The sequence below is a fragment of the Chelmon rostratus genome, chromosome 13 (genome assembly GCF_017976325.1).
Source record: "Chelmon rostratus isolate fCheRos1 chromosome 13, fCheRos1.pri, whole genome shotgun sequence".
NCBI classification, from domain to species: Eukaryota; Metazoa; Chordata; class Actinopteri; order Chaetodontiformes; family Chaetodontidae; genus Chelmon; species Chelmon rostratus.
This window is the reverse complement of record NC_055670.1, coordinates 10,952,646-10,975,929: the sequence shown is the minus strand read 5'-3', so window position 1 is coordinate 10,975,929 and position 23,284 is coordinate 10,952,646. Positions and strand designations below refer to the sequence as shown.

The 23,284-nt window shown below is 42.8% G+C and overlaps 2 protein-coding genes across 2 annotated transcripts; one reads left to right on the top strand and one right to left on the bottom strand.

Moving 5' to 3' along the window:
* The first annotated feature begins 362 nt into the window (after nt 1–362).
* On the top strand, nt 363–14,866 carry LOC121616156 (vang-like protein 1). Its single transcript, XM_041950823.1, has 8 exons — nt 363–507; nt 1,639–1,810; nt 7,495–7,923; nt 8,027–8,202; nt 9,393–9,526; nt 11,210–11,360; nt 12,376–12,610; nt 12,841–14,866. The coding sequence occupies exons 1-8, from the start codon at nt 437–439 to the stop codon at nt 13,099–13,101; spliced, it is 1,629 nt and encodes a 542-aa protein (XP_041806757.1). The 5' UTR covers nt 363–436; the 3' UTR covers nt 13,102–14,866.
* Nucleotides 14,867–15,919: 1,053 nt separating this feature from the next.
* casq2 (calsequestrin 2) lies at nt 15,920–21,897 on the bottom strand. The gene is made up of 11 exons (XM_041950582.1): nt 21,407–21,897; nt 19,706–19,790; nt 19,459–19,559; nt 19,247–19,358; nt 18,678–18,751; nt 18,479–18,609; nt 18,301–18,346; nt 18,145–18,199; nt 17,318–17,418; nt 17,147–17,221; nt 15,920–17,054 (listed from the first exon to the last, which is right to left on the bottom strand). Exons 1-11 carry the CDS (start codon nt 21,641–21,643, stop codon nt 16,737–16,739), a joined length of 1,335 nt encoding a protein of 444 aa, XP_041806516.1. The 5' UTR covers nt 21,644–21,897; the 3' UTR covers nt 15,920–16,736.
* Nucleotides 21,898–23,284: the final 1,387 nt, after the last annotated feature.

Genomic DNA, 23,284 nt, shown 5'->3' with positions numbered 1-23,284 from the left:
TGTAGCTGTTAGAGAGAGGAGAAACAAAGGTAGGCAGGAATAAACCTGCCTGCTTTATACATTAATGATAGATAATCCTACATGATAATCTCTACATATCCTCCCAGGCCTATAGATAATAAAATTGAATGATGACCCAAATATATTGATTACTGGTTGTTCTGCCCTCATTTAATATACATATAGAGAAATATATTGCCCTCATTCGTTATTTGTTTGAAAGCAATTTTTAATGCATCCCTCTACCTATCCAGGTCAATGTGGCTACTAAAGCGGCTCTCTGGAGTAGCTGTCAGTCGTCGTGGATTCCTGAGGCCCGTCTCTATAGCAACCCACTCCTCCTCCTCCTGAGCACTGCTGCCAACTTACCCTCTCCGCCACACGACGAGTCTCTCCTCATCCCCCTGGCCAATCGCCAGCTCTGAACCGCGCCGGGATGGACACCGAGTCGACCCACTCGGGCTACTCCTATCACTCCAGCCGCTCCGGGAGATCAAACCGGCATGGGTACGTTTCCTGTCTGTCATCTGACTGTCAGCTTCTCCGCCCAATATCTGTCCATCTCCCTGCCTGTGACACGAATGTCTGCTGGCTCCCGTACCGTGCCTTCAGTGCACGCTGAGTTTGTTGTGTTTGTCTTGCGTTTTGAGCGCGCCACATGTTGGTTGTAGCCAAATAAATCAGATGAGGGACTAAGAGAGGGACACAGAAGGAAGGAGCCAGAGATTGAGACGGACAGAGTTTGTGGATTAGGGTCGTCATGGCTGAGTGCCTCTAACCTATTTCACTGCGAACGAGAGAGTCTTTTGATTCTGATTCCTGTCGATTCCTTACGCCTGTGTTTGCCTGCTGAAATATTCATTACTCTTCCTTTCCACCAGCTTTTTTTTTTTTGCAATGTAGAGCTGCAACTAGCAACTATTTGAATTATTGAATAATCTGCCTATTATTGAACCTATGTACTGATCAACCATTTGGCCTACGAGTTCACGGTTACATCTTCAGATGTATTTGTCACACAGATAGTCCAAACCCCAAAGATATTCAGCATCATAAAAGTCAAAGAAAAGCAGCATATTTTAAGCACGCTTTTGAGAAGGTGGAACCAGATCATTTTTGCTTCAGAAATGATTTTAAGGATAAAAAGTTTATTTAAATGGTTGCCAATACATTTTCTGCCAATTGATTGATTAACAGCCTGCTTCAGCTCTTTTTGTGTGAGTGTATCAGTGTTTGAGTCCTTTGTTGTCCTTAGTTTTGGTTGTATGCATGAGTTTAGATCGTGAAATGATAAGTCAATTCTTATTACTTTGATCGATGATTGATTATTGATTCTTTCGTAATTTATCAAGTAAAAATGGCAAACATTAATATGAGAATTTCCTGATTTTCTTTAGTAATTAATTACTTACTACTACTGCTGGGACGGAATAGGAAATTCAGTCAGCTTGGGCTCTGGCAAATTGTTAACTATTTACTGACATTTTACCGACTAAACCATGAATCAATAAAATAATAACGAGTATATGAGCACATGAGTATGTGACTGAGTGAGCATGTTTCTGATCTCACATTTATGTGTGTGTGTATTCCTCTTGGACCGTTCTTCATGGTCGTTGTGTGTTTGTTTGCCTCCAGGGATCGAAGCCGTGAGCGGCACAAGGCCAGCAGCAGCAAAGACAGCAGTCGCTCCGAGAGGTCCGTCGTCATCAACCCCCCTGACACCCCCTCCCAGGAGTCCCCCGTTCATAATGGAGAGCCGCTGCCAGGAGAACCCACACCAACAGCAGATCATGGAGATGACGCCCAGGTATTTTTCATGGAAGTGTGCATTGGAGTAACGCGATACTGTTACATGTGAAAAAAATGGGACGTCTAAACCATGAAGGAATGCAGGCTGTTGTTTAGGGAAGTGGTTTATTCTTTTAAATCAGAAGGCCCAGTAATCCTTCGATGAACTCTGCACCATGACCCTATAAACTCGTCCTCACACAGCTGGCTGCCCATTGGCACAACGCCTGACACATAATAACAATGGTGACAAGGGATCAAATAGGTCAGAGGATTAGCATCCCTCTTTTAGGCCTGGATGGATTTGTAAGGACAGCTCCATGGTACGGTGTGTGTGTGTGTGTATGTGTGTGTGTGTGTGTGTGTGTGCGTGTGATACTGGGTATAACTGCCATCCCTGGTGGCTTTGAAAGCAGAGCAAATTGGTACCAGTCATTCCATAAAGCTGATTTTGCTGAGCTCTGCAAGCGAAATAGGTTTTTAAGTAGGCGCAGGGAAGCAAAATGATGTGATAATGCAGCTCAGAGACAGAGCGGACATTCAACAAAGTCAACACGGCAGGGATTAAAGTCACATTGAAATCATCATCATTATTTATTGAAGTGGTTTGGCATTTAGGGACACACGCTTATTGGCTTTCTTGCAGAGAATTAGATTAAAACATTGATTACACTGTCAGTGAAATATGATGTTAGTGGGTTAGCTTTGCATAAAGACAGGGAGGCAGTCAGACTCCAAAGATAAAATAAATCCACCCACCAGCACCTCTAAAGCTAATAGGTCATAGTTTATTTGTTTAATCTGTGCAAAAACCAAAACAAGTTGTGGTTTTAAGGGCTGTTATGTGCGATATTCAGTCACTTTAAATTTTGTTTTTTCTATATTTTAAACAAACAGAGACTCATTTAACACTTGGTAAGCTTTAGCACTGCTGGTAAGCATTTTCTTTAGCTTTGGACAGAGCCAGTTCAGCTGTTTCCAGTTCTTATGCTAAGCTAACTGTCTCCTGGCTCCAGTTTCATATTCAGTGGGCAGATGTGAGACTGGTATTGATCTTCTCATCTAACCCTTAGCAAGACATAAATTAGTATATTTCCAAAAAAATGTTAAACTATTCCTTTCAACGCAGATGATCAGGCAAACTGCAATGGAAGTTAAAGAGAAAGAAAAAGACAAATAAAGGAGGGAAAAAGAGATATTATACTTCAGAGAGAGCTTTGCCTTGGGCTGCAGTCACAGGCTCTCTGACCTACTTGAAATCTATCGTAAAAAGAGAGCATTTTGTCATTGTGTTCGTACTGTTGGGTTATGTGTTAGAGTAAAGAAGTCAAAACTTGTGTGTGTCTGTGAAGTGGTTATAATTTAATACAGTGTGTACAGTACAGTAATACAGAGTGTTATTTAATGTGATTATGACATGAACATGTCTTCAGACTTCCTGGCCATTTCTGGGAAGTCTGACCTATTTTGCTGCCTCTGCTGCGCATCCCCTTCTGGCTGGGCAGCCGCATTCCACAATGTCATGTGATTGTCGGTTTGCATCTTACGTCCATTGTCCGCAGTGTAAGGTAATCTGCCATTGTGTTGCCTCAGCCCTCCAGACAAATGTGTCCGAATGGCACAGCAGCAGCGCCGTCACGACCAGAGCAACCACCAAAGTGTGCCCGAGCTGAGCCTTTTGGAGTAGCTCTGTTAGATGGCAGAGCTGCTGCAACACTAACAGGCTCCAGTGCAGAAAGACGTTCTCACAGACTGAGATTAGCCGTAGCATCCAGCCAAACGCCACTTTGAGGAAAGCTGATATGAATAATCCTCCATGTTTACACGCATGCCTATGACATAAGGATACGGTCTTGGACCACAGCCTCTGTGCATGTGTGAGTGAGTCATAGACAGAGCGCCAAGTCTGTTACTGAGACTGTCCGTGCTGATTTGTGCCAGAAGGCAGCAGCTTCAATTCACAATGTTAGCACTAGCAACACCACAGCATATGGGGAGAGGCGCATACTCTCGATTTGGCATTTTGCACTTTGCTTTTTTGCCCTTTCCACTGAATTGATGGGCACACACGCTTATTCATAGCTGCTACACTCACATTTTTTTATGTGGTGTAAAAATAACCACCACAGTAAAAAAAAAAAAAACCCTGCCAGGCACTTTCAACTAATGCCATTTGTTTTTCTTCCCGCCGCTCCTATGACTCATTTGAACACAAACACATGCAACAGTGACACGAATCTGCTCCCCAGCACAAACACACCAGTGTGTTAATGCCATTTTAACCTCCACCCAGGCCAGTGGGGCTTAGCCATTGTGTTTTGCAGTTGGCAGACTGTTCGGTGTGTGTGTTTGTGAGTGTCTGTGAACAGTGCTAATCAGTATGTTGTTGTGCTTTGTGAGGGTGGAACAGGCCTAACCATAATCCATATTCACCCTCTGCCAGATGAAAAGACTGCCAAGCAAGCAGCAGCTCCCTCTCCCTCCCTCTCTGTCCTTTAACCCTTCTCTGTTTCATTCTCTCTCAGTTACCTTCTCTTTCTCCTCGCTTTGCTGTATGTAGAGATCAGGCCTGATTAGTGGAGCAATAATCTTTGGGATTAATCCACCAAGGCTCCAAGGCTGGTTTTTAGCAGTGTATTAGCCTCCGAGGTGATGTGTTGCTTCCTCTCACTAAATGAGACGTCAGCATGAAAGCTGGTCTCAGCAGAGAAATTCATAGAGGATAAAATGTTCAGATTGATGTTGATGATGCATGTTGACTAGAGTCTGATTCAGAAGATCAGCATCAGGGTGCACATTTATCTGAACTGTCTAAAATCTCAATCTGACTTGTAATAGTTGGAAAAGAATAGGCCTTACTAATACCATTAACAATGTCTATGTTCTATGTAAGTGTCCCAGTAAACCATCACAGTGCGACAGTGAACCAGCAATACCGGGACCCTGAAACTGAAGCAGCTAAATGGAATTCAACCATCATTAATTTAATGATTGAATTATTTACACCTGGGATTTTCCTACTGTGACATGTCAAAATGACTTCCTTAAAAAAGCCGCAGTTAAGGCTGCTGCACCAAATCAGCTATAGTTGAAAATGACGTGCATCTACCTCAGTGTTTTCAGGTCATTTTTCAGGAAAACACAGGAAAGGATCTCTATGGTTACCCACACTGTGTATAAATACAGCCGAACTCAAGATTTATCTGCTCTTATTTGCATAGTTTTCTGTTGTCAAACAACTAAATGTCATTTGTTGGGTGAGTAAAACAAGCATGGACAGAGGAGCAAAATCGAGCAGAAACTACACATTTTCCAATTTTATGCATACTGTAATATATTCACAAGTAACACCGGAGCAAACTTTATCTGCTGATAAATACTGTGTGATGTTACAAACCAATAAATGGTCCTGAAGTGGAGATTGTCTGGCCTGCTGCTCTTTCCGCTAATAAGACTGAAGCTTAACAGGATATTGTTTTGTATCCCCACTTGTTCTGCTCTCTCTCTGAAGTGTAGAAGGACGCTGAATGGTCACAGACCCTGTTCCAAAGCTTGGGACCTGGTTAAAAGATCTGGCTTAAGAGCGAAAGGGAGATGTGAGAGGAATAGAAATGAGATCAGATACTTAATGGAGTTGACACTACACTTAAATAGCTGGCGTCGGGCTACGCGCATTAGCCTGGCAGGCAGATACCCAGAATTAAATGCTGCTTCTGCATCCCCCGCCCTCCTTTTTCTCTCTACTCATTTACTTCTGTCTCACACCTTTAACTGCTGCCCCCTCCCTCTCTCACTTTCCCTCCCTCTCCTCATCTCACACTCATTCATCTTCCGGCTCCTGATGGCAGCCGCTCCTCCAGCATGGCTGACTTAATTAGCTGCGGGTATTAAAAAAGGGCAGAATTCATATTTATGTACCTTCATGCTGCGTTTTCCAGATTGGAAACATGCAAAAAAAATCATACTTCACATTCCACAACGAGCAGCAGGGTTCATTTAATCTGAGAAAGTTATATAAACGTGTTAATAGTCTGGGATTGCACAGTTTACAGTGGGCATACACTCTTCTGTCTGAATGTCTAGCTTCACAACAGCTTCATCAGGCCCATATGGCTTGGGTTTGGATCTTCACAGCTGTTTGATGTGCTCAGGTGTGTGTTTTTGTGCACATGTGTGTGAAGGCTTGTCATTTTTCCAGCCCTCATCCATCTCTCTGCAGCTGCGGCTCTTGTGATTGGTTGTAGTCGGAGAGATGTACAATACAGTGACACTCTGGGGGACAATGAATGGCTAATTACTTGAATTAATGACAGGCACACAAAAAATAAATGTCTCTTCAGAGCAGACTTGTCATTAATTTATACTCCCTGCATCGTTGTCAGAAAGATTTATGCTTAAAATGACCCTGCTGGCGAGGAAGAAAAAAATGTGTCTGTAATTTGTAGTAATGGGCCTGGAAAGCTTCATCTTTTATTGTTCATTCAGTGTGTGTCTATGTGTGTGTGTGTGTGTGTGTGTGTGTGTATTTGCATATGTCATCTTGCATCTTCCTGCCAATGTGAACGTTACTGCACTTCCCAACCTGTCATCCTATATTACTTGAATGGGACTTTGAAAAGGCCTGTCATAATGAGGGAAAAACTCCAGGAAAATCAGACATCTCTAAATAGCACTAAGGGAGCGCTGTGTGCACGGTGCATAAAATCCATGCTGACTGCTCATGCAAAGACCGAAGTGAAATGGGATAATGGAGGCATTGTTGCCTGTCAGATTCGGCTTTATATTTATCCATGGATTTGTCAGATTCTCATGAATTTTACTCTGTTTTGTCAGCCATTTTACAATTACAAAACAATAAACACATCCCTCTTACCCCCGTGGTATCTAGCAGTAGAACAGAATTTCATTTGTGGTGCTCACAGCGTTGAACAATTCCATTTAAAGGCAATGCCAATGTTTTTATATTTTTAATAGGTCAAAGAACAGTGTAATGTGAAACGGATTGCTCTTGGAGACAAACCCACAGAGATTCATCACTAGGAGCCATTGTAAAGATCAGTGACAGCCTGACACCAGCCCAACTCCAAATTAATCCAATGTGGGCAAAGAGGTGGAGCGGAGGCGGGCCGAATGAAGCCTGGTTGCGGAAACCTAGCGGCTAGCTGTCACTCAAAGCAGCCATGTCCATAATTATGCATAAATTTAAGGCTAAATACAATTTAGATGACTGGGCTATATTAAGATTACAGTTGTCCTAAATGGGGAAATTGTAGTTACAGAGAACAAAGCAGTTTTTTGTACCATGAAGTAAACATGTTTTTTTTTCTGCTGTAAAAATTGGGCTTTTTAATATTGGGGTCTATGTGGATTGACTCACTTTTGCAGCCAGCATCAAGTGGCCATTTGAGGAACTGCACTTCCACGTTCATTTTACAGCCCAGAGGTTGCTGCTTGGTGACTGCTGGACTTACACTGATGTAAACCCAAATGTTTTCTGGATGTACAAATAGGGAACTCTTCACTTAATAAGGTGATCACATGTCACAATTGCTGCCCCCAAATTGCCAAAAACAACAATTAATGTAGCTTTAAAAGAATGTAATGTTTTTATGTACCAACATAGACAATCCAGCAACAACTGTATGCGTACATCGTTGGCTTGTACTATATGCTTCCTTCACCTTTCTTTCTGTCCTCGTTCAGGATGATAACTGGGGGGAAACCACCACCGCAGTGACAGGCACCTCAGAGCTGAGCATTTCCCAGGAGGAAGTGGTTGGACTGGGGAAGGGAATACAGGACCGGACCAAAGGCTTCCGCCGCTATCTTCCCCTGGCTGTGGGCTTGTGTGTGGGGCTGGTGGTGGTGGCCACGCCGCTGGTCTTCCTGCTCCTTCCGGCTGTCATGTGGCCCGACAGGCTGCAGGCTTGTGGCGCAGCCTGCGAGGGCCTCTTCCTCTCCATCTCCTTCAAGCTCCTCATCCTCCTGGTGGCCATCTGGGCCTTGTTCCTCCGAACGGGTCGCGCCAGCCTGCCCAGAGTGTGTGTGTACCGTGCCTTCCTCACCACTCTCACGCTCCTGCTCACCATGTCTTATTGGCTCTTCTACGGGGTCCGGATCCTTGATGCTCAGGTGGGTTTGAAAGTGTGATATAGTAGAACAGTGATAAGCGGCTGCATCAGAGCTTTGTGGTTCTCTCAAACTTTCCATTAAACCTGCGATGTGGTCTAAGCAGGACGAGGACTACCATGGCATCGTGCAGTTTGCCGTGTCCCTCGTGGACTCCCAGCTGTTTGTCCACTACCTGGCCGTGGTGCTGCTGGAGCTTCGTCAGTTGCAGCCCTGCTACAGCGTGTGTGTTATGCGCTCCACTGACGGAGAGACGCGTCACTACAACATAGGACAGCTCAGGTGCGAACGCTTAGCCACTGTAATTTCCTCCTCTTGGTGCTTCACATACAGATTCTGATGAAAAACAAAGGAAGAAGATGCTATAAATATAACTCTTTTACAATTTAAATGTGTGAATATGACCTTTCTGTACAGTGCACATTGAGACACACACACTGACACTTGGTCACAGTCATCACACTGTATTATGCTGAAGTATGTGCGTTATAAATGTCCACAGGGAAGACTGGCTCCGGCAGTAATTGAGTTACTCATCAGCCTTCTCGTCTAGTTTGCTCAAGGCAAGCTATTCTAGGAGTTTGGGGGGGAGGTATGAGAAAGTCCGGCACAAAGACGCTTGTCCTGTGGCCGTCTTGCTTTGTCTCTGTTCTGACTGAGTGTGTGACTACAACGGGACATGGTCACAACAGCGGTGATAAAATAAGGTTTGTGTGACGAGGCTAAAAACCTGATCGGATTACAATTTACTTTCTTCTTCATGGAGTGATTTAGAATTAATGTTCAGGGTGGTAAACAGGAAGTCAAGACCAGTATAGGAGGCGGAAACACAATAACAATGCACACTGTATTCACAGCTTCCGATAAGCTGCACTGGTTGTGCACATCAAAGTTTGTACAACTGTTTGTGTGTGAAAACAGTTGCATGAAGCCTTCTGTGGCTCCAGAGAGGCCTGCATGAAACCTGATAAATGGCCTCAAGTGATGTCACGTGAGTCAGCATCAGTCGAGGAGTACAAGTCAGAAAATGAAAAAAAATCTGGGGTATGGAGTTAGAAAGAAGTGAGCTTACCAGACCTCTGGAGACCGCTCCTTGTCTCTGCTTGAAGTCGGAGGCTCAAGACTACCTTAGGCGCTACAAGCACAACAACCAGACTATCAGCGTTCAAGTTGCATTGTGGGTAATACAGACACAAGGATGAGGAATTCAGGATTAAAAATGTGTTTTTGTAAACTGTCATCATGAGTCTGACATTTTTATAGGCAATGCTAGCATGGTGCAAACCTCTTAATTGAAGCAGCATTTCAATTAAACAGGTTTTTGTCAGGCAAAAAAAGAAAAACATATGTTTGTCTACTATGTCTGTTTACTGTTTACTGGATCTCAGGGCATTATTCACTGTCTTACATAAGTCAGTCATGATGTAAAACATATTCCTACTGTCTCTGTATCTCTCTCTCATCTCACACAGCATTCAGAGGGCTGCTCTGTCCATTCTGGAGTACTACTACAGAGATTTTCCACTCCATAACCCAGCACTTCTCTCTGCCTCAAAGCACCGGGCTGCCAAACACCTGGCGGGGTTAAAGGTCTACAACGTAGACGGTTAGTCGCCTGATCTGTCCCAATAATTACCTCCCACGTTACATAATGTTCCTTTGTTGTTACGTTCCGCTCTCTTGTCATGATGTTTCCTTCTCCATCTCCATCTCTTCCATGAGCAGCTTTTAAAAACAAACTGAGAACGTACCTTTTGAACAGTAAGTACAGATTAAAAGTCAACATCTCTCTGCACCCGGCACTTTATCACAGGAAGCTGCTAATTTCACGGTTCAGTTCACTCCATCTTGGGCGCACTTTAGGCGCACCCCGTCATAATGTATATACTGCATCTACGGCGAGCACTCCTACCTCGCACACACATACACACACACACACACACACACACACACACACATACACCACCTGCTGTACTGCCTCCCTGCCCCCATACACACACATCCTGAAATGCCACATATTGCACTCTTTCTAAAAAGGGCCTTTCACTCGCCAACCATCAATCCCACATCCGCTGCACAAGACTGTGGGTTTGATGATCTATGGCAGGGATGCAGTATGGGATATGGTGTCCTCATAGCGCCTCCCATCCCTCCCCACCCCCTTCCCTATCAAAGTGCACCGGAGAGGCCTCTAGAGGGCTGTGGAATTTCAAGCCTTAAATAATTCATCAGAGTAACGCTCATTCCTCACATACTCCCACATCTCTCCTTCCTCCCGCTCAGCCTGTCTCCAGCTCGGCTCACGCTCGCTTTCTTTTCTTTTTTTCCCCCCCTCTTCTTCATTTCATTTCTTGCTCGCTCCAACCCCCACTCACCCCAACCCCCCACCCCGCTTCTCTCATTCAGAGTCATTCACAGGCAGCTCTGCTCATAGCAAGAATATGTAGGCCAGCAAGTTAAAGAGGCTGGTGTTTACTCAGATTTTCAGTGGAAAATATTTACAATGCTCCATGTGCAAATGATTTGATGGCATTCTTTCCACACTAGGCAGCAGGATGGTTTCTCATCCATGTTTTAGTTCTGCATCCAACGCGCTTTGCTCACCTGCACACATATGCATAAACACATACATGCAGATTAGATTATTAATGATTTATATCCTTACCTGACCTGCAGCATTTACTTTCTACAACCTCCCCCAAACTGTACTGATCTTCATGAATATGGACCAGATCTGACTCCCCCACAATAAAACCCCGGGAACTGTAATATACCGCTGCACAAGCTCCATTAGCTTTATGGGTTTGTCACACAAACCAGTAAATTCACAGATCAGACAAGAACTATGGCCTTTGAAGTGTAAAATGATGAATATTTAATCCGCACCCCGATAAAAAGGTTCCTGCATCCGACTGTCTGTGGAGAAGTGTGGATGCTACCAGTGGAAATTGCCTCTTTTCTCAGTGCTATAATTAACATTATCTCTGACTGAGACACATGATCTGGCAGGATGCCCCAGATAAGCAACCGAGATTAACATTCACTCTTTTAAACTCTTTCTCAAAAGTCAATGACACTCCATTGACTTTTGAGAAAGGACAAAATACTGACCAGCAAGGCTGATTCACAGTTTCTTTACAAGATCTGAGCTCTCGTCCCATCTGACCTTTTCTGTCCACGATTCAGATCGAGATACAGCCCATTAATCAGTCTGGTGGGGGTCAGGGGCTGCTACCTCCAGGTCCAGCTCAGATAACCAATTTGCCTCCGTCCTCTCCTTTTGGTGCAGCCTCTGGGAGCACAGCAGGAGCGCAGCCTGTTAATGGCAATCAGTCACGGGCCATGGTTACTGCTGCCGGCAAACGCAAGGACACCGCCCACAGCGAACTGTACTACGAAGAGGCCGACTACGAAAGAAGGGTCCGCAAACGTAGGGCCAGGTGAGTGATGGAAAGACATGACAGCATGTCGGGGGGCAGCTTGCTGATGGCAATGCTGAGTGTAATTCTTGTTTTGCCTCGTTACAAGTCTGGTTTAAACCACTTGTCAATTTTTTCTTGCTGTAATCATTCATCCTGTTCATACTTAAATAGTACAGAATCTGCAATCTGCAAAAATGTGTTTAAACGTTTATGTGAAACTAATATGAGCAGTCTGATTTAGTCAAGTCAAGTGGATATCTTCCAAAGTTCCAGTCTTTGGAGTATTTATGGTTCTTTTAATGGCCAGTATAAACAGGAAGAATAATTATAGCAAGCAAATCCTGTTTCAATGTGGGGACCTGGCAGATGTGAAACTATCCTTAAGGAGTACTGTGATTAACTTGTCACTTAATTACCATCTTGCAAAGAAAACAAAATCAGTTTTAGTAGAGCAGGAAATGTTGTGAACTGCTAATTTGAAAAAGATGATGAGATTCTTCTCCTGTCAGATTAGTCTGTAAAAAAAATTTTTTCCCCTCAAAAGAGTTCAAACACACCACATTTTTAATCAAACCTCCAGTCTTCCACTCTGTGTTTATGATTTTCATTCAGGCTCAGCTGCCTGGATGAAAACAGAAATATCCAGCCAATAAGTCCAAACTTAACATCTTGTCATTTTATGTTTGTTGGACATTATAAACAAGTGAGGGGTGAGGTGAGTGTCTATCAGACGCACAGTTGCTTCAATAGAAATGTTAGCTTTAAAATCTCTCACTCATGCAGTGATTATGAGAAATAAAAGCAATTTCCATAACAGTCCAGCTGTTCATCCATGTCTGAATGAAGCTGTAAGGAGCATTTCCCTGTGTCTGAATGACAAAAAGTTGTTACTTTAACAGATGGATGAAGCCAGCAATATTATGTCTTCCATGTCTGAAAAGGACTCAATGTTTGCACTGGCACATTACAACAGATACAAGCTTAGAGAGCTGACAGCAGGCTAACTGCTGCGTCTATGTTCTGCCTTTGTCAGGCTGGTGGTGGCTGTGGAGGAGGCCTTCACACATGTCCGGCGGATGAAGAAAGAGGACGAGCGCGCAACACCGTCTGACATTATGGATGTGCGTGAAGCAGCACTGGCCATATTTCCCTCCATGGCCCGTGCCCTGCAGAAGTACCTCCGTACCACCAGGAGGCAGCACTGCCACAGCATGGAGAGCATCCAGAAGCACCTCGCTTTCTGCCTCATCAATAACATGAGCCCTAAGGTGAGTTTGGCTTTTAACCTTGAATTCAATAACTGTTAATTTTTAGAGCCACAGAGGTGTCTATGAGTTAATTAGGAGTTGTGCTCACCAAAGTAATTGCTGAGATAAGGGAACGAGATGATTCTGCAGCAACAAACAGGGCAACAGACAGACACCAGTTCACTTGGAGGAAATACACCTGTCTTGAATTGTATCTACTGCTGTGTCACTGGCTGTTTCTGTGTGTCCAGGCCTTCCTTGAAGCCTACCTGGCCCCTGGTCCGACCCTGCAGTACGGCCCTGAGCGCTGGATGGCTGACCAGTGGACTTTGGTCAGTGAGGCTTCAGTCACCGGCGGCATAAAGGAGGGGACAGAGTTCCTGCTGAGGTGTCTTGACTTCAGCTTAGCTGTGACCGTCAAGAGCATCCCATACATCCGACTGACTGAGGAGTACATCGACCCCAAGTCTCACAAGTTTCTACTGCTGCTCCAATCAGAAACCTCAGTTTAACAGTGACACGGTGGACCGGTGCTGCTGATCTGGACTTACAGGACTGTTACAATTACCCGACTGAATTTTTTCAAAAATAGCTTTTTGTACTGTTTTTGTACTTCTGTTTATGTACTTTTCTCACATAGAGTATCTTTGTGTCCTTGTCTTCGTCCCGGGCGACATGAAAGACGATAAAAGACAGAAAACGGGAGGGAACATGCTTGGCTTTCTCTGTCCTGACATTTGCAGAACACAGTTCAGGTATTCCTCTATGCACGACAGATGACCCTCACAGATGTTCTTCTTCTTCCTTTATTTGCATGTGCCAGTGTGTGCCTGCGTGGGAGAGTTTGTGATTTAACAGGAGTGTGTGACTTAGGACGCAAAAGTGTGTGTGTCTGTGTGTGTTTTGAGTGTAGTGTACACCCGGGATCTGGCTCTTCTTTCTCCTTAGCGTTACTATAGTGACCAGGACATTTGATATAACCCTGAACCCTCTTCACCAAAACTGCCCTTTTTCAGTCTTAGCAATGATTATTTAACTGTCCTGTATTACAGACGTATGTACAGTATTTATATGTGAATATACTTTATCCCTTTACCTGTACTTTTTATATCAAAACTGTGCTTTTTTTTAAGATTTAAGATTTTTTATTTTACCTTGTCTGTCTGCTCTGTATTTGTGGAGATAAGTGGGCTGTAAATAGATGAAGACATGTTTGTAAATCTCAGACAAATCACTGGAGTCTCTTGGACTGAATGCCAACCACAGTACAGCTGAATATGGATGGTCGAGTTAATAGAGACATGTGACTGCTCATCATGTTTGCGTTTGTACAGTTAAGTGTGTGCAGTGTACACTAATCTTTAAGTATGCTAGCAGAGAGACTAAATGTTTGGACGGCCATGAGCTTCATGTGATTGACCTTTATATATCTCATGTTAAACTGTCGCCTCTGTGCTGTTAAATTTCCACACACACGCCCCTGATTTTCACCTCAACTCTCTGTGAAGGGGGTGTTTTATTACAGCACCTCTCTGCATAATGCAAATCTGTCAGCTGAATTAAGCAAACCAGCCATGAGCATGAGACAGTGCATAACCTAAAGAAATATTTATGGCAGCAATTTCAGAAGATTTAGAACATTTACTGCAAGTCCCTCTCAAAAATAAATAGCCACTTATCTCATGCTTGCTCATGCAAGTGTTTAAACAAGTGTTGAAAATAATAATAATACATAAATAGCTCAACCCAGTGTCAGTATTTCTGCTCTCAGTATTTTGTCTGTGTCACACTACTGCCACCTATCTGCAGCCACTGGAACAGGAACACTGTCCTGAGGGTCAATCAAACCGTTACTTTGTATGAATATTTGATCAGCATTTTAAAAACCCTTTGTACTTATGAGGCCTGTTATGATGTAAAGTTATATTTACACACGTGTTACCGTGGTCACTAACAGTGTAGTTTTGTTTAGGCTTTTAGAGTGTTGATGGTTGTACATAGTTCTTGACTACACATGTGCCTCAGTTATACATATTTAGGATGTGCTCAGCGTACATGTGCAGTTTTCAAGCGTGTGTGTGTGTGTGTATGCGTGTGTGTGTGAAAGAGAGGGAGAGAAACAAAGGGAACATAATGAAGAAAAGAGATTTCTTTCTTAAATGTCATGCAGCTGATTAGTCTGATGAGTCTCAAGTTGTCCCTGTCTTCTTTTATACAACAGAACATGTAAAATCACAGCTGCTGTGTCAAAGTCACATTTGTAAAACAAAATAAATATTTGTATTGACCTTTTCAAGGCATTTGATTATTGTTGTCTTGGCGATTGATGAGTTGGCCACCTGGTGTCTTTTATTAAATATGCTCAGCTTTCAGCAGCCGTAGTAGTTTCACTGTTTATGAAAGAAAAGAAAACCCTTAAAAAATATGAATAGAATTAATTTTACCTGATGAAGATCTGAGTGAGTTCAAGGGGTCGACAGTGTGCAGGATTTTTTGGTTCTTTCACAGAGTTTATAATATGACACATCTGTCCATAAGACTTTCTGTCGTGCAAGAACTTGTAGTGAGTAGTTTCACAGTTTGAAATCTAGCAGTCTACATTTTGAAGCAGTTTGGTGGGTTATTAATATTAATCAGTACTGCAATTACATTTGTTACTTTGAGGAAGAGTTAACCACAATAAAGCCTGCAGATATGTAGTTACAGAATTTGTTTGGAAATGTACCTTTAATTTGCATGTATCTATCATGTATGCATCATTTGGCATCTGCAAACACAGGCTTCATCTGTCACTACATATGTAAAGTTGCCACCCATGGATCAAGAAACCTCCCGTCACTGGATACTGTGTTTCTTTGACTGAAGGAGTGAGGGGAGAGCAAGAAGTCTCAAAAGAAATGAGAAAGAGAGTGAAGTAAAAGTGCAAGAATGTAAGAGAAGAAGAGAAACGTCAGGAATTAGCAGGTAATTAGCTTTCCAGTATCAGTCCAATAATGACATTATTATCTCCCTGTGCAGCTACTGCCTGCCTGCCCCATTAATTCAGGTGAGAGATTAACCTGATGGAGAAACAGGTAGTAGTTAGTGGGAGATGAAAGGAGAGATTAGAGTTTTGCCATTAAAAATGGCGACTATTAGCATGTGGTTTTACAATTTCAAAGCTGTCACCCCGCCAGGCAGAAAATGTTTTCTAGGTGAACCAGACATTTGATCTAAAGTTAAGGTACCTGAAAGGAGGATGGAGAATAAAAGCAAAGGGAAATGGAAACACACATTTACCACCCTGTTTGGTTTATTGACACTGAGGACAATGAGCCACAACGTATGTAATGGAACAGGTTATAAGTAAAAGAAATTAGGTTTTGAAAGTGCCACTCAGTGATGGAAAAAGCACTCAAATCCTTTACTAAGTTAAATTGCCAACACAGCAATGTAAAATACTCCATTACAATTTCAAGTCCTGCATTCAACATGTTAAGTAAAAGTAAAGAAGTATGTCATCAGCAAAATATACCCACAGTATAAAAGTTAAACCACTTCTTCTAACAGATGTGACACAGAGGAGCCATGAAATGATTAAAGGGGCACAAGAAAGAAAAAGTTTCCTCACTAAAGTTTGTATTTATATATATATGTATGACTAGATATTGCTTTTTGTTGGAGTCACAAGCCAAAATCTTAATCTGAAAAGTCGACACAGTATTAGAGTAAATATACTCATGTACACATGTATAGTATGTGAGCAGTGTTTCACTTGAAGACTGAGATTTAAAATAAAAAGTGATGTAAGAAGTGATGACAGTAATAGTTGACATCCACAGTCTTTTTATTATTAACAGCCATTTATATATCCAGAAATATAAATGAATGTCATGTGTAACGTGAGGTAAATGTCTGATCCAGACATTTAAGTTCATATATCTTTTATTTTAAATCCCCAAACCCACTCCAGGCTTATTTACATTGTCAAAACATTTTTTGATATTAAATAGTCGTCTTATTATTAGCGAACACATATTCAGTAAAAATTTGGAATTACTTCTAAGTGAAAAGTGATTTTAATGTACAGTGTCTGAAATCCGTGTTACACTTAAGGCCTGAAGAGCAAAAAGTGAAGAGTCAACATTTACTATTCTCAGGCTATGGATTACTCATCGTCATCATCATCGTCATCGTCATCATCATTGTCGTCGTCATCGTCATCATCATCATCATCCTCTTCATCGTCATCATCACCATCATCCTCTTTATCATTATCGTCACCATCTTCATCATCGTTGTCGTTGTCATCGTCATCATCATCGTCATCATCGTCATCATCGTCATCATCATCATCTTCTTCATCATCATCATCATCATCCTCAGTGTTGACTTTGCCGGAGAGCACATCTTCGATCCAGTCCTCCAGCTCCTGGGGGGTGGGCAGATCCTCCTCATCGTCCATCTCCATCCACACGCTGTCAGCCTGCTCACACACACACACCCACAGGTCAAATATTGTCTGCAGAAACACAGTACAACATTCATGTCACGTCAGACAGGTTGTTATGCACTTACATCTGTAACATTGACAACTCCAATCTGTGGTCGGAACAGGTCCACCTTGAAGGTCTTCTCCCAGTAGGGGATCAGCTGAGGTCGGTGAAAAAAATCAGGTTAGAGATTAGTTTGCTAGCTAACTGCATGTTTTTGAGTTTTTTTTTTTTTGCCGGAGGTGTCATGTCTCACCAAAGGAAAATCATCAGGGTCAATCCAGATGATGCTAAGGTCAGGGAGGTGGGTGTTGTCTCTGGCCACCTCCTTCAGGATCTCCAAGAACTCATAACCATCTGAAACCAATTTCACACCAGTTGATACAAAACTTGACACCACTCTCATGCTTGTAGGTTACATATTAGGCTACCGCCAGCATTCAGTTAGCTTAGCTGATCTTAGCCTAGCTTAGCGTAAAGACTGGAAAGCGGGGGAAACAGCTGGCCTAGCTCTGTCAGAATCAGCACAGTATCAGCACCTCGAGCTCATTGTTTTAACACATCATGACCTGTTTATTTTATCTGTAAAAAGAGTCTTTCTCCATGTTTCTATTCTTTATAGCTTCTTATTTACAGTACAGGCATGAGAATGATATTGACCTTCTTATCTAACTTCTCATCAAAAGAAAGTAAATAATTAAAAAAGTAACACATTTTTTGCCAGGAAGCCGTTAGATTGGTCACTAGTTATTCTTATATGTTTAATTATTCTTTGTGGCCAACCTTATTACATTTTTAACATTACATTTTCATGTTCTTGTTTTGAAAGATTCTCATTCCTCTATATCTAGGCCTATATTATTTTTTTATTGTCTTTGTTTATTGTTCTTTTTATTTTGCTTTTATCATTTATATTTTTATTGTTTTATCATGAGCCTCCAACTGTCTTTTTCTCTGTTCTTTTTATTAGCTTGTCAGCCACTAATCTGTATGAAAGGCAAGGTTCAATTGATTAAGTGAATATCAGGTCTCATTTTTATCCCCTCCAATAACAAATAGTGTTATAACATAACATGCTCTTACCGGGGTCCTCCTCCTCTGCAAAAGCCACTATGTGGATGCCTTCGATATCATCCTCCTGAGAGGACGAAGACAAATACAAATGTCAGCTTACTGTAAGTGTCAGGGAAAACTAACTAAGTTTTTAATGTTGTGTGCAGCCAGACAATCAGCACTCACCCAGGTCTCAAACATATCCTCTGCACGTAGCTTTCTCAGAGTTGGCCTGACAGCACGAAAAATACACCAATTGTTAAGGTATGTGTTTATGTAACACTCCTAAAAAATCTCAAGGAAGCTGGTTAAACACACATTTGTTATCTCATTAGTACTTGGTTCGACATTGGTCTTTGTTTACCGTCTGTGTTCAGTTATGAATTCCACCAGATCCTCCTCGGAGTGAGGCTTGCCAGGGATGGTGACCGGCTCCTCCATGAAGGGCTCGTAGAAATCGACCTCGTTCAGCTTCAGAGTCAGCTCCTTGGCCACCTGAAGCAACAAAGACAGGTTACTCAAGAGTAACGATGTGCCTGTTTATTTGTGTGCTTGTTACTTACAGATTTCTCAAACGTGGCAAAGAACTTAATGTAGGGCTGGAAGTGCTCTGCAGCTTCTTTAAATGCTTCATAGTCTGAGGATGAGAACGGGGAGAAGGAAAGCATTTCTTTAGAGTATACAGTGTTACTAGAATGCACGCTGTGTAATGTCGAAAGCAACAGGGTTGTTTTCCTTATCACACATCTGTTTGTGCTTTCTTTGGCTGTTGTGTACATGACATTTGCACATCAGGGAGCGGAAATAGCTGAACTTTGACCTCTACTTAATGCTCCCACAGTTGGTCAGATGGGATGTAGCTGCATTTCATCACCAAAAGCACACTACTCTAGTCTCAGTTCTTCCACAGCATGTGAGATGGGACCGGAAAGTGGCAGCTGTGTGCACAGCAGTGGTAAAAATGGATCTGTAAATCCATGGAGATGAGGGGGTTAAAACGCATTCATGTTATAATGAAGGGCATGAGCCACACAGGGCCCATCACTGACCCAGCTACGTACTGATGGTGTCCAGACAGCAAAACACATATTCATTTTATTAGCACATCATTCCAATAGCCTCACATACTCACGTTCAGAGTCCTCGCTTTTGAAGTAACCAATGAGGCGAATGTCTTCCTCCATCCTATCAAAGGCTCTGAGCTCCAGAGCATTTCCTATCAACTCCACCGGCTCCTCCAACAGCTAGAGACAGACGGAAAGAGGGGATAGTTTGTGACTTTGGCAAGAACGGTGTTGATTAGTGGTAACAGCTGGGAATCTGCGCTTAAATTACTCTACTCACGTCCAACAAGAACTCCACCAGGGTGTTAGCAGAGAGCAAGCCGTCAAACTCTATCACCCGATCATCCTTAAAAACATACACGCTGCCCTCCTCCTCCAGGCCTGAGATAGAGGGAAATTACATATCAGTGCAAAAATTCCAAGACTGTTTCCAAAGTTACTTGACTCTTGATTTCTCAATCGTCTTTCAGGATTTGCAAGTATCGATCAGATAATGGAGGCTAAATTAGAGGTATTCATATACTCACCCAGTTTCTTTGCCACCTTTGCATCTTTGTGGGAGTCGACCATTCCAAACCCAATGTCCTTCTCTTCCACAACCTGAGCTACAAGCTGCAACCAAAAGAAAAAGATCATGAAGGACTAAATGGTAAGAACAGGACTGAACGTATAAATGTAAAAGAACAAGACAACAAGACAATTCTGAGAACAGGAAGTAAAAGTCCTAGTTTGGTTAAAATGTTCATCAAGGCTGCATCTGTGAAAAAAAGTTAACGGTAGCCTGACTGTGGTGTCGGGTAAGGTCTCAAGAAAAAGAAAATTAATACCAAAGTTGGCAATATGACAGTGGCGCTCAAGCTACCCAGGGGCCATGGAGACACTGTTACATAATCAACCAGACTGTCTTGATCTAAATATAACCAAGGCAAGAGTACATGTAATTGTTCTGCCAATTGTTCTGTGAGGTACAGTAGGTGAGCAAAGTGAGACTCTGCTGCCAGAAAAGGTCCGAACACAAATGGAACGAGCATGTTCACACTATGATTAAAAAGCTCTGGACGAACAGAGTTAAAGGCATCTTGTAGAGTTTTGAGCACTAAAGCGCTGTGCAGCAGTGGCTCGTGCATGCGTGTGAGCATGAGTCCACTGATCTACAGTTGGTGGGAGTGAGGAGCCAGCAAACGTAAATGTCAGTGAGGAAGAATTGCTTGCATGCAAATGTGAATGTAAACTTGCACATTTAAATCATATCTTTTGTGTGTTTACAGGAAAGTTTTCAAAGAGGAAGTGAACAAAGAAGCTGATAGACTGCAAAACCTTGTGCAAGTTGTAGGCGTTTAGGACAAATTAGCAAATATGTTAACATCTGCTAACTTCACACCAGCAATCACCGGCATATAGCAGACTGTGATCATCTTTGTGCATGCTTACTGTATGTGAGTGCCTGACTCTCCACCTGTGCTGCGTAAAATAAGTAAAGCTAATATCAGGACTGCAGGACTGGGCTCAGATTACCTTCAACAGATCAGAACGCAACTCACCCTCAGCCATGTGTAACATGAGACAGGGCACAGTGTTCATTGGTTCCTTCAAACAGAGGGATTCATTTAATCTATCAATAGGACGTGTATCCAGCTGCTTTGCTCAAGATGAATACAAAATACCTCCAAGCTGTCTTTTGCCACCAAAAGTCTACCAAAAACTGCAGCAGAGGAGAAGGTAGTTGTGTCCTTCACATGTATTTCTCAAATCACACGAGCTCTTGGCCTATTTCTTCCGGCGGAGGAGAGCCACAGGGAGAATTAGCAGATACACGTCAAAGGGATAGAGGCGACATTGAATTAAGCTGAAGATGAGCTGAAGTGACAGCGCTGCTTCTCACAGGACAATCTCATAGAGCACATATAGATACACGCTGACCTTGAAGAGACTCCTACATACAGTAAGTGCATGCAGCTGGAAAGATCGGGAGTTATATATCTCACCAGTTGGTGCTCTGATTATTGCAGCACTAATGAGGAGTTGTAATACTCTAAAACTTTTATATGAGTCTGTTTACTAATAAAAGCATCCAAACTTTGTCCTTTCCTTAATCTCCTTCAGTGACACCTTTCTGTTTCTCAACCCTTTTCATTTCGACCCTGCTTTTCTCCCTCTGTCCCGTTCCTTAAACTCGACCCTGCACCTTTTCTCTAACTGCTTCCTGCTTTGTTTTCTTAATACTTTACCTCCAACACCAACTCAGTCATCTGGTGTTGTTTTTGCTGCTCCTTGCTGTCCGGTATGGGCCCGTGGTAGAACAGGCACGCCATGCTGTGCTTCTTCAAGGCTTTCTTGTAGTTCTTGTCATTGATATCTATGACCCGGTCTTTCCCGTCATACTGTGGAAACTCCAGGCCCTTCTCGGCCGGGGCAAGAGGCACGAGGCTCAGCAGAGGGAGCAGGAACAACCACAGGGAGAGCATGGTCCGTAGCACCCACACACCCCCGAAAGTCAGAGTTTGGTTTTAGTTTAAAACTGTGCAATCGAAAAGGTCACCTATGCCCTGTGATCGGGGTAGGGAGATGTAGGAAATGCTGCAGAAAGTTTTAGAGGTAAATTTGGTCCGTCACTGGCAGTTCTCAAGCATCCCAAGCTGTGCAGAGAAATCCAACTTCTGCAAGCATCTTCAGGACCCAGCAACTCTTTTCTCCCACTGCGATTATTCCTTCACGCCTTCTCTCTGCAGACACAAAGGCGAAAGAGGAGTACTGCGAGGTACTGGGGGTGTCGATACCATACATAGCAGCAGCTCCTCTCCCCTGCCCGTGCAGGACAGGCCCATTTTTAGGAGACCAGTTGTTTGAATGCTAAAAATAGAACTGCAAGTGAGAAAGAGAGAGAGCAGAGGACAACGGTGGGGTGGGGTGGGGGGGTTCATAGTGAGTACAGTTCATGCTCCCTGTGATGTCTCTTTGAGGGAGTCAGCGATGTGGGAGAAGAAGGTTGAGCCCCAGAGACTTGGGGGTTCAGTTATTTTGAGCTGTTTAAGTCTGTGAGGACCGAAAAACATGGATGTGTGGTTTGGTCCTAGTCTAGAAAATAGGGGTGTATTTTAAGCTCTGAAGCCAACAGGTGTGTAAAGGGCAACTCAAATCTGTGCAAAGTGGTGTTCAGCAGATGTGGTCTCATGAGTTTTGCATATGCATTGTGTTTCCTGGTCATAAACGGATATTCATATCCTTGTCCATATATGCCAACAGTTGCTTTGATTTGGGTGTGATTTGCTTTGATTCTAAAGCAAACAGAAGAATTTTAATGTTCCTTCTTGATTTCTCAACAATTCTACTCTTCACAAACCTACACACTGACTCTTAAACAGCATATTTAATCTTCACATATACCATTATTACACTACAGACTTGATAAAACAGCAGCTGCGGCATGTGTATTTTGGCCTCATCTTCATCTCCACTGTCAAGTACAATAGTCCTCTAGCTGCTTGGGAAAGAGCCTCTTCTGCCCTCTGCAGGTACAGACAGTAATACTGCTCCTAAATGTGAAAGGGCCTTATTCTGTGATTCTCAACCAGGTATTTTGTGCAGTTGTCAGGGGATATGTGGAAAATATGGAGTGGCCCATCTTTTTGGAAGACAGCATTCACAATAGCAGGACCCTACACCTGAAGCAGCTAGATGGAATTCAGCCATTTAAATTTATTAGTTCAGGGTTATGTCAGTATGTTTTGCATGAGTACACCATTGTTACAACAATCACTTTTATACAATTAGCGTTGCTAAATGACATTCTCTTCAAAATGTATTTAAATTAGTATATTTGAAGATTAGCGGCGGTGTTAATGATGCTGTACATCAGAAAAGGTGAGGAGACACCGTCCTAATGGATGATTGATGTAAATAGATTAAAGATCTGGAGATCTAAAGAGCTTAACCAAAAGTTAATCCAGTTGATCCAGCTTTATTATTCTGATTACAAATCTGACCAGCATGAACATCTGCCGATAAAGATACTGAGAAAGGACCAATTTTGTTACAATATGCTATAGTTATGCTGCTGCTGCTACTGATAATGATGATTTGCTGTGTGTCGCACGTCTGTGCATGCT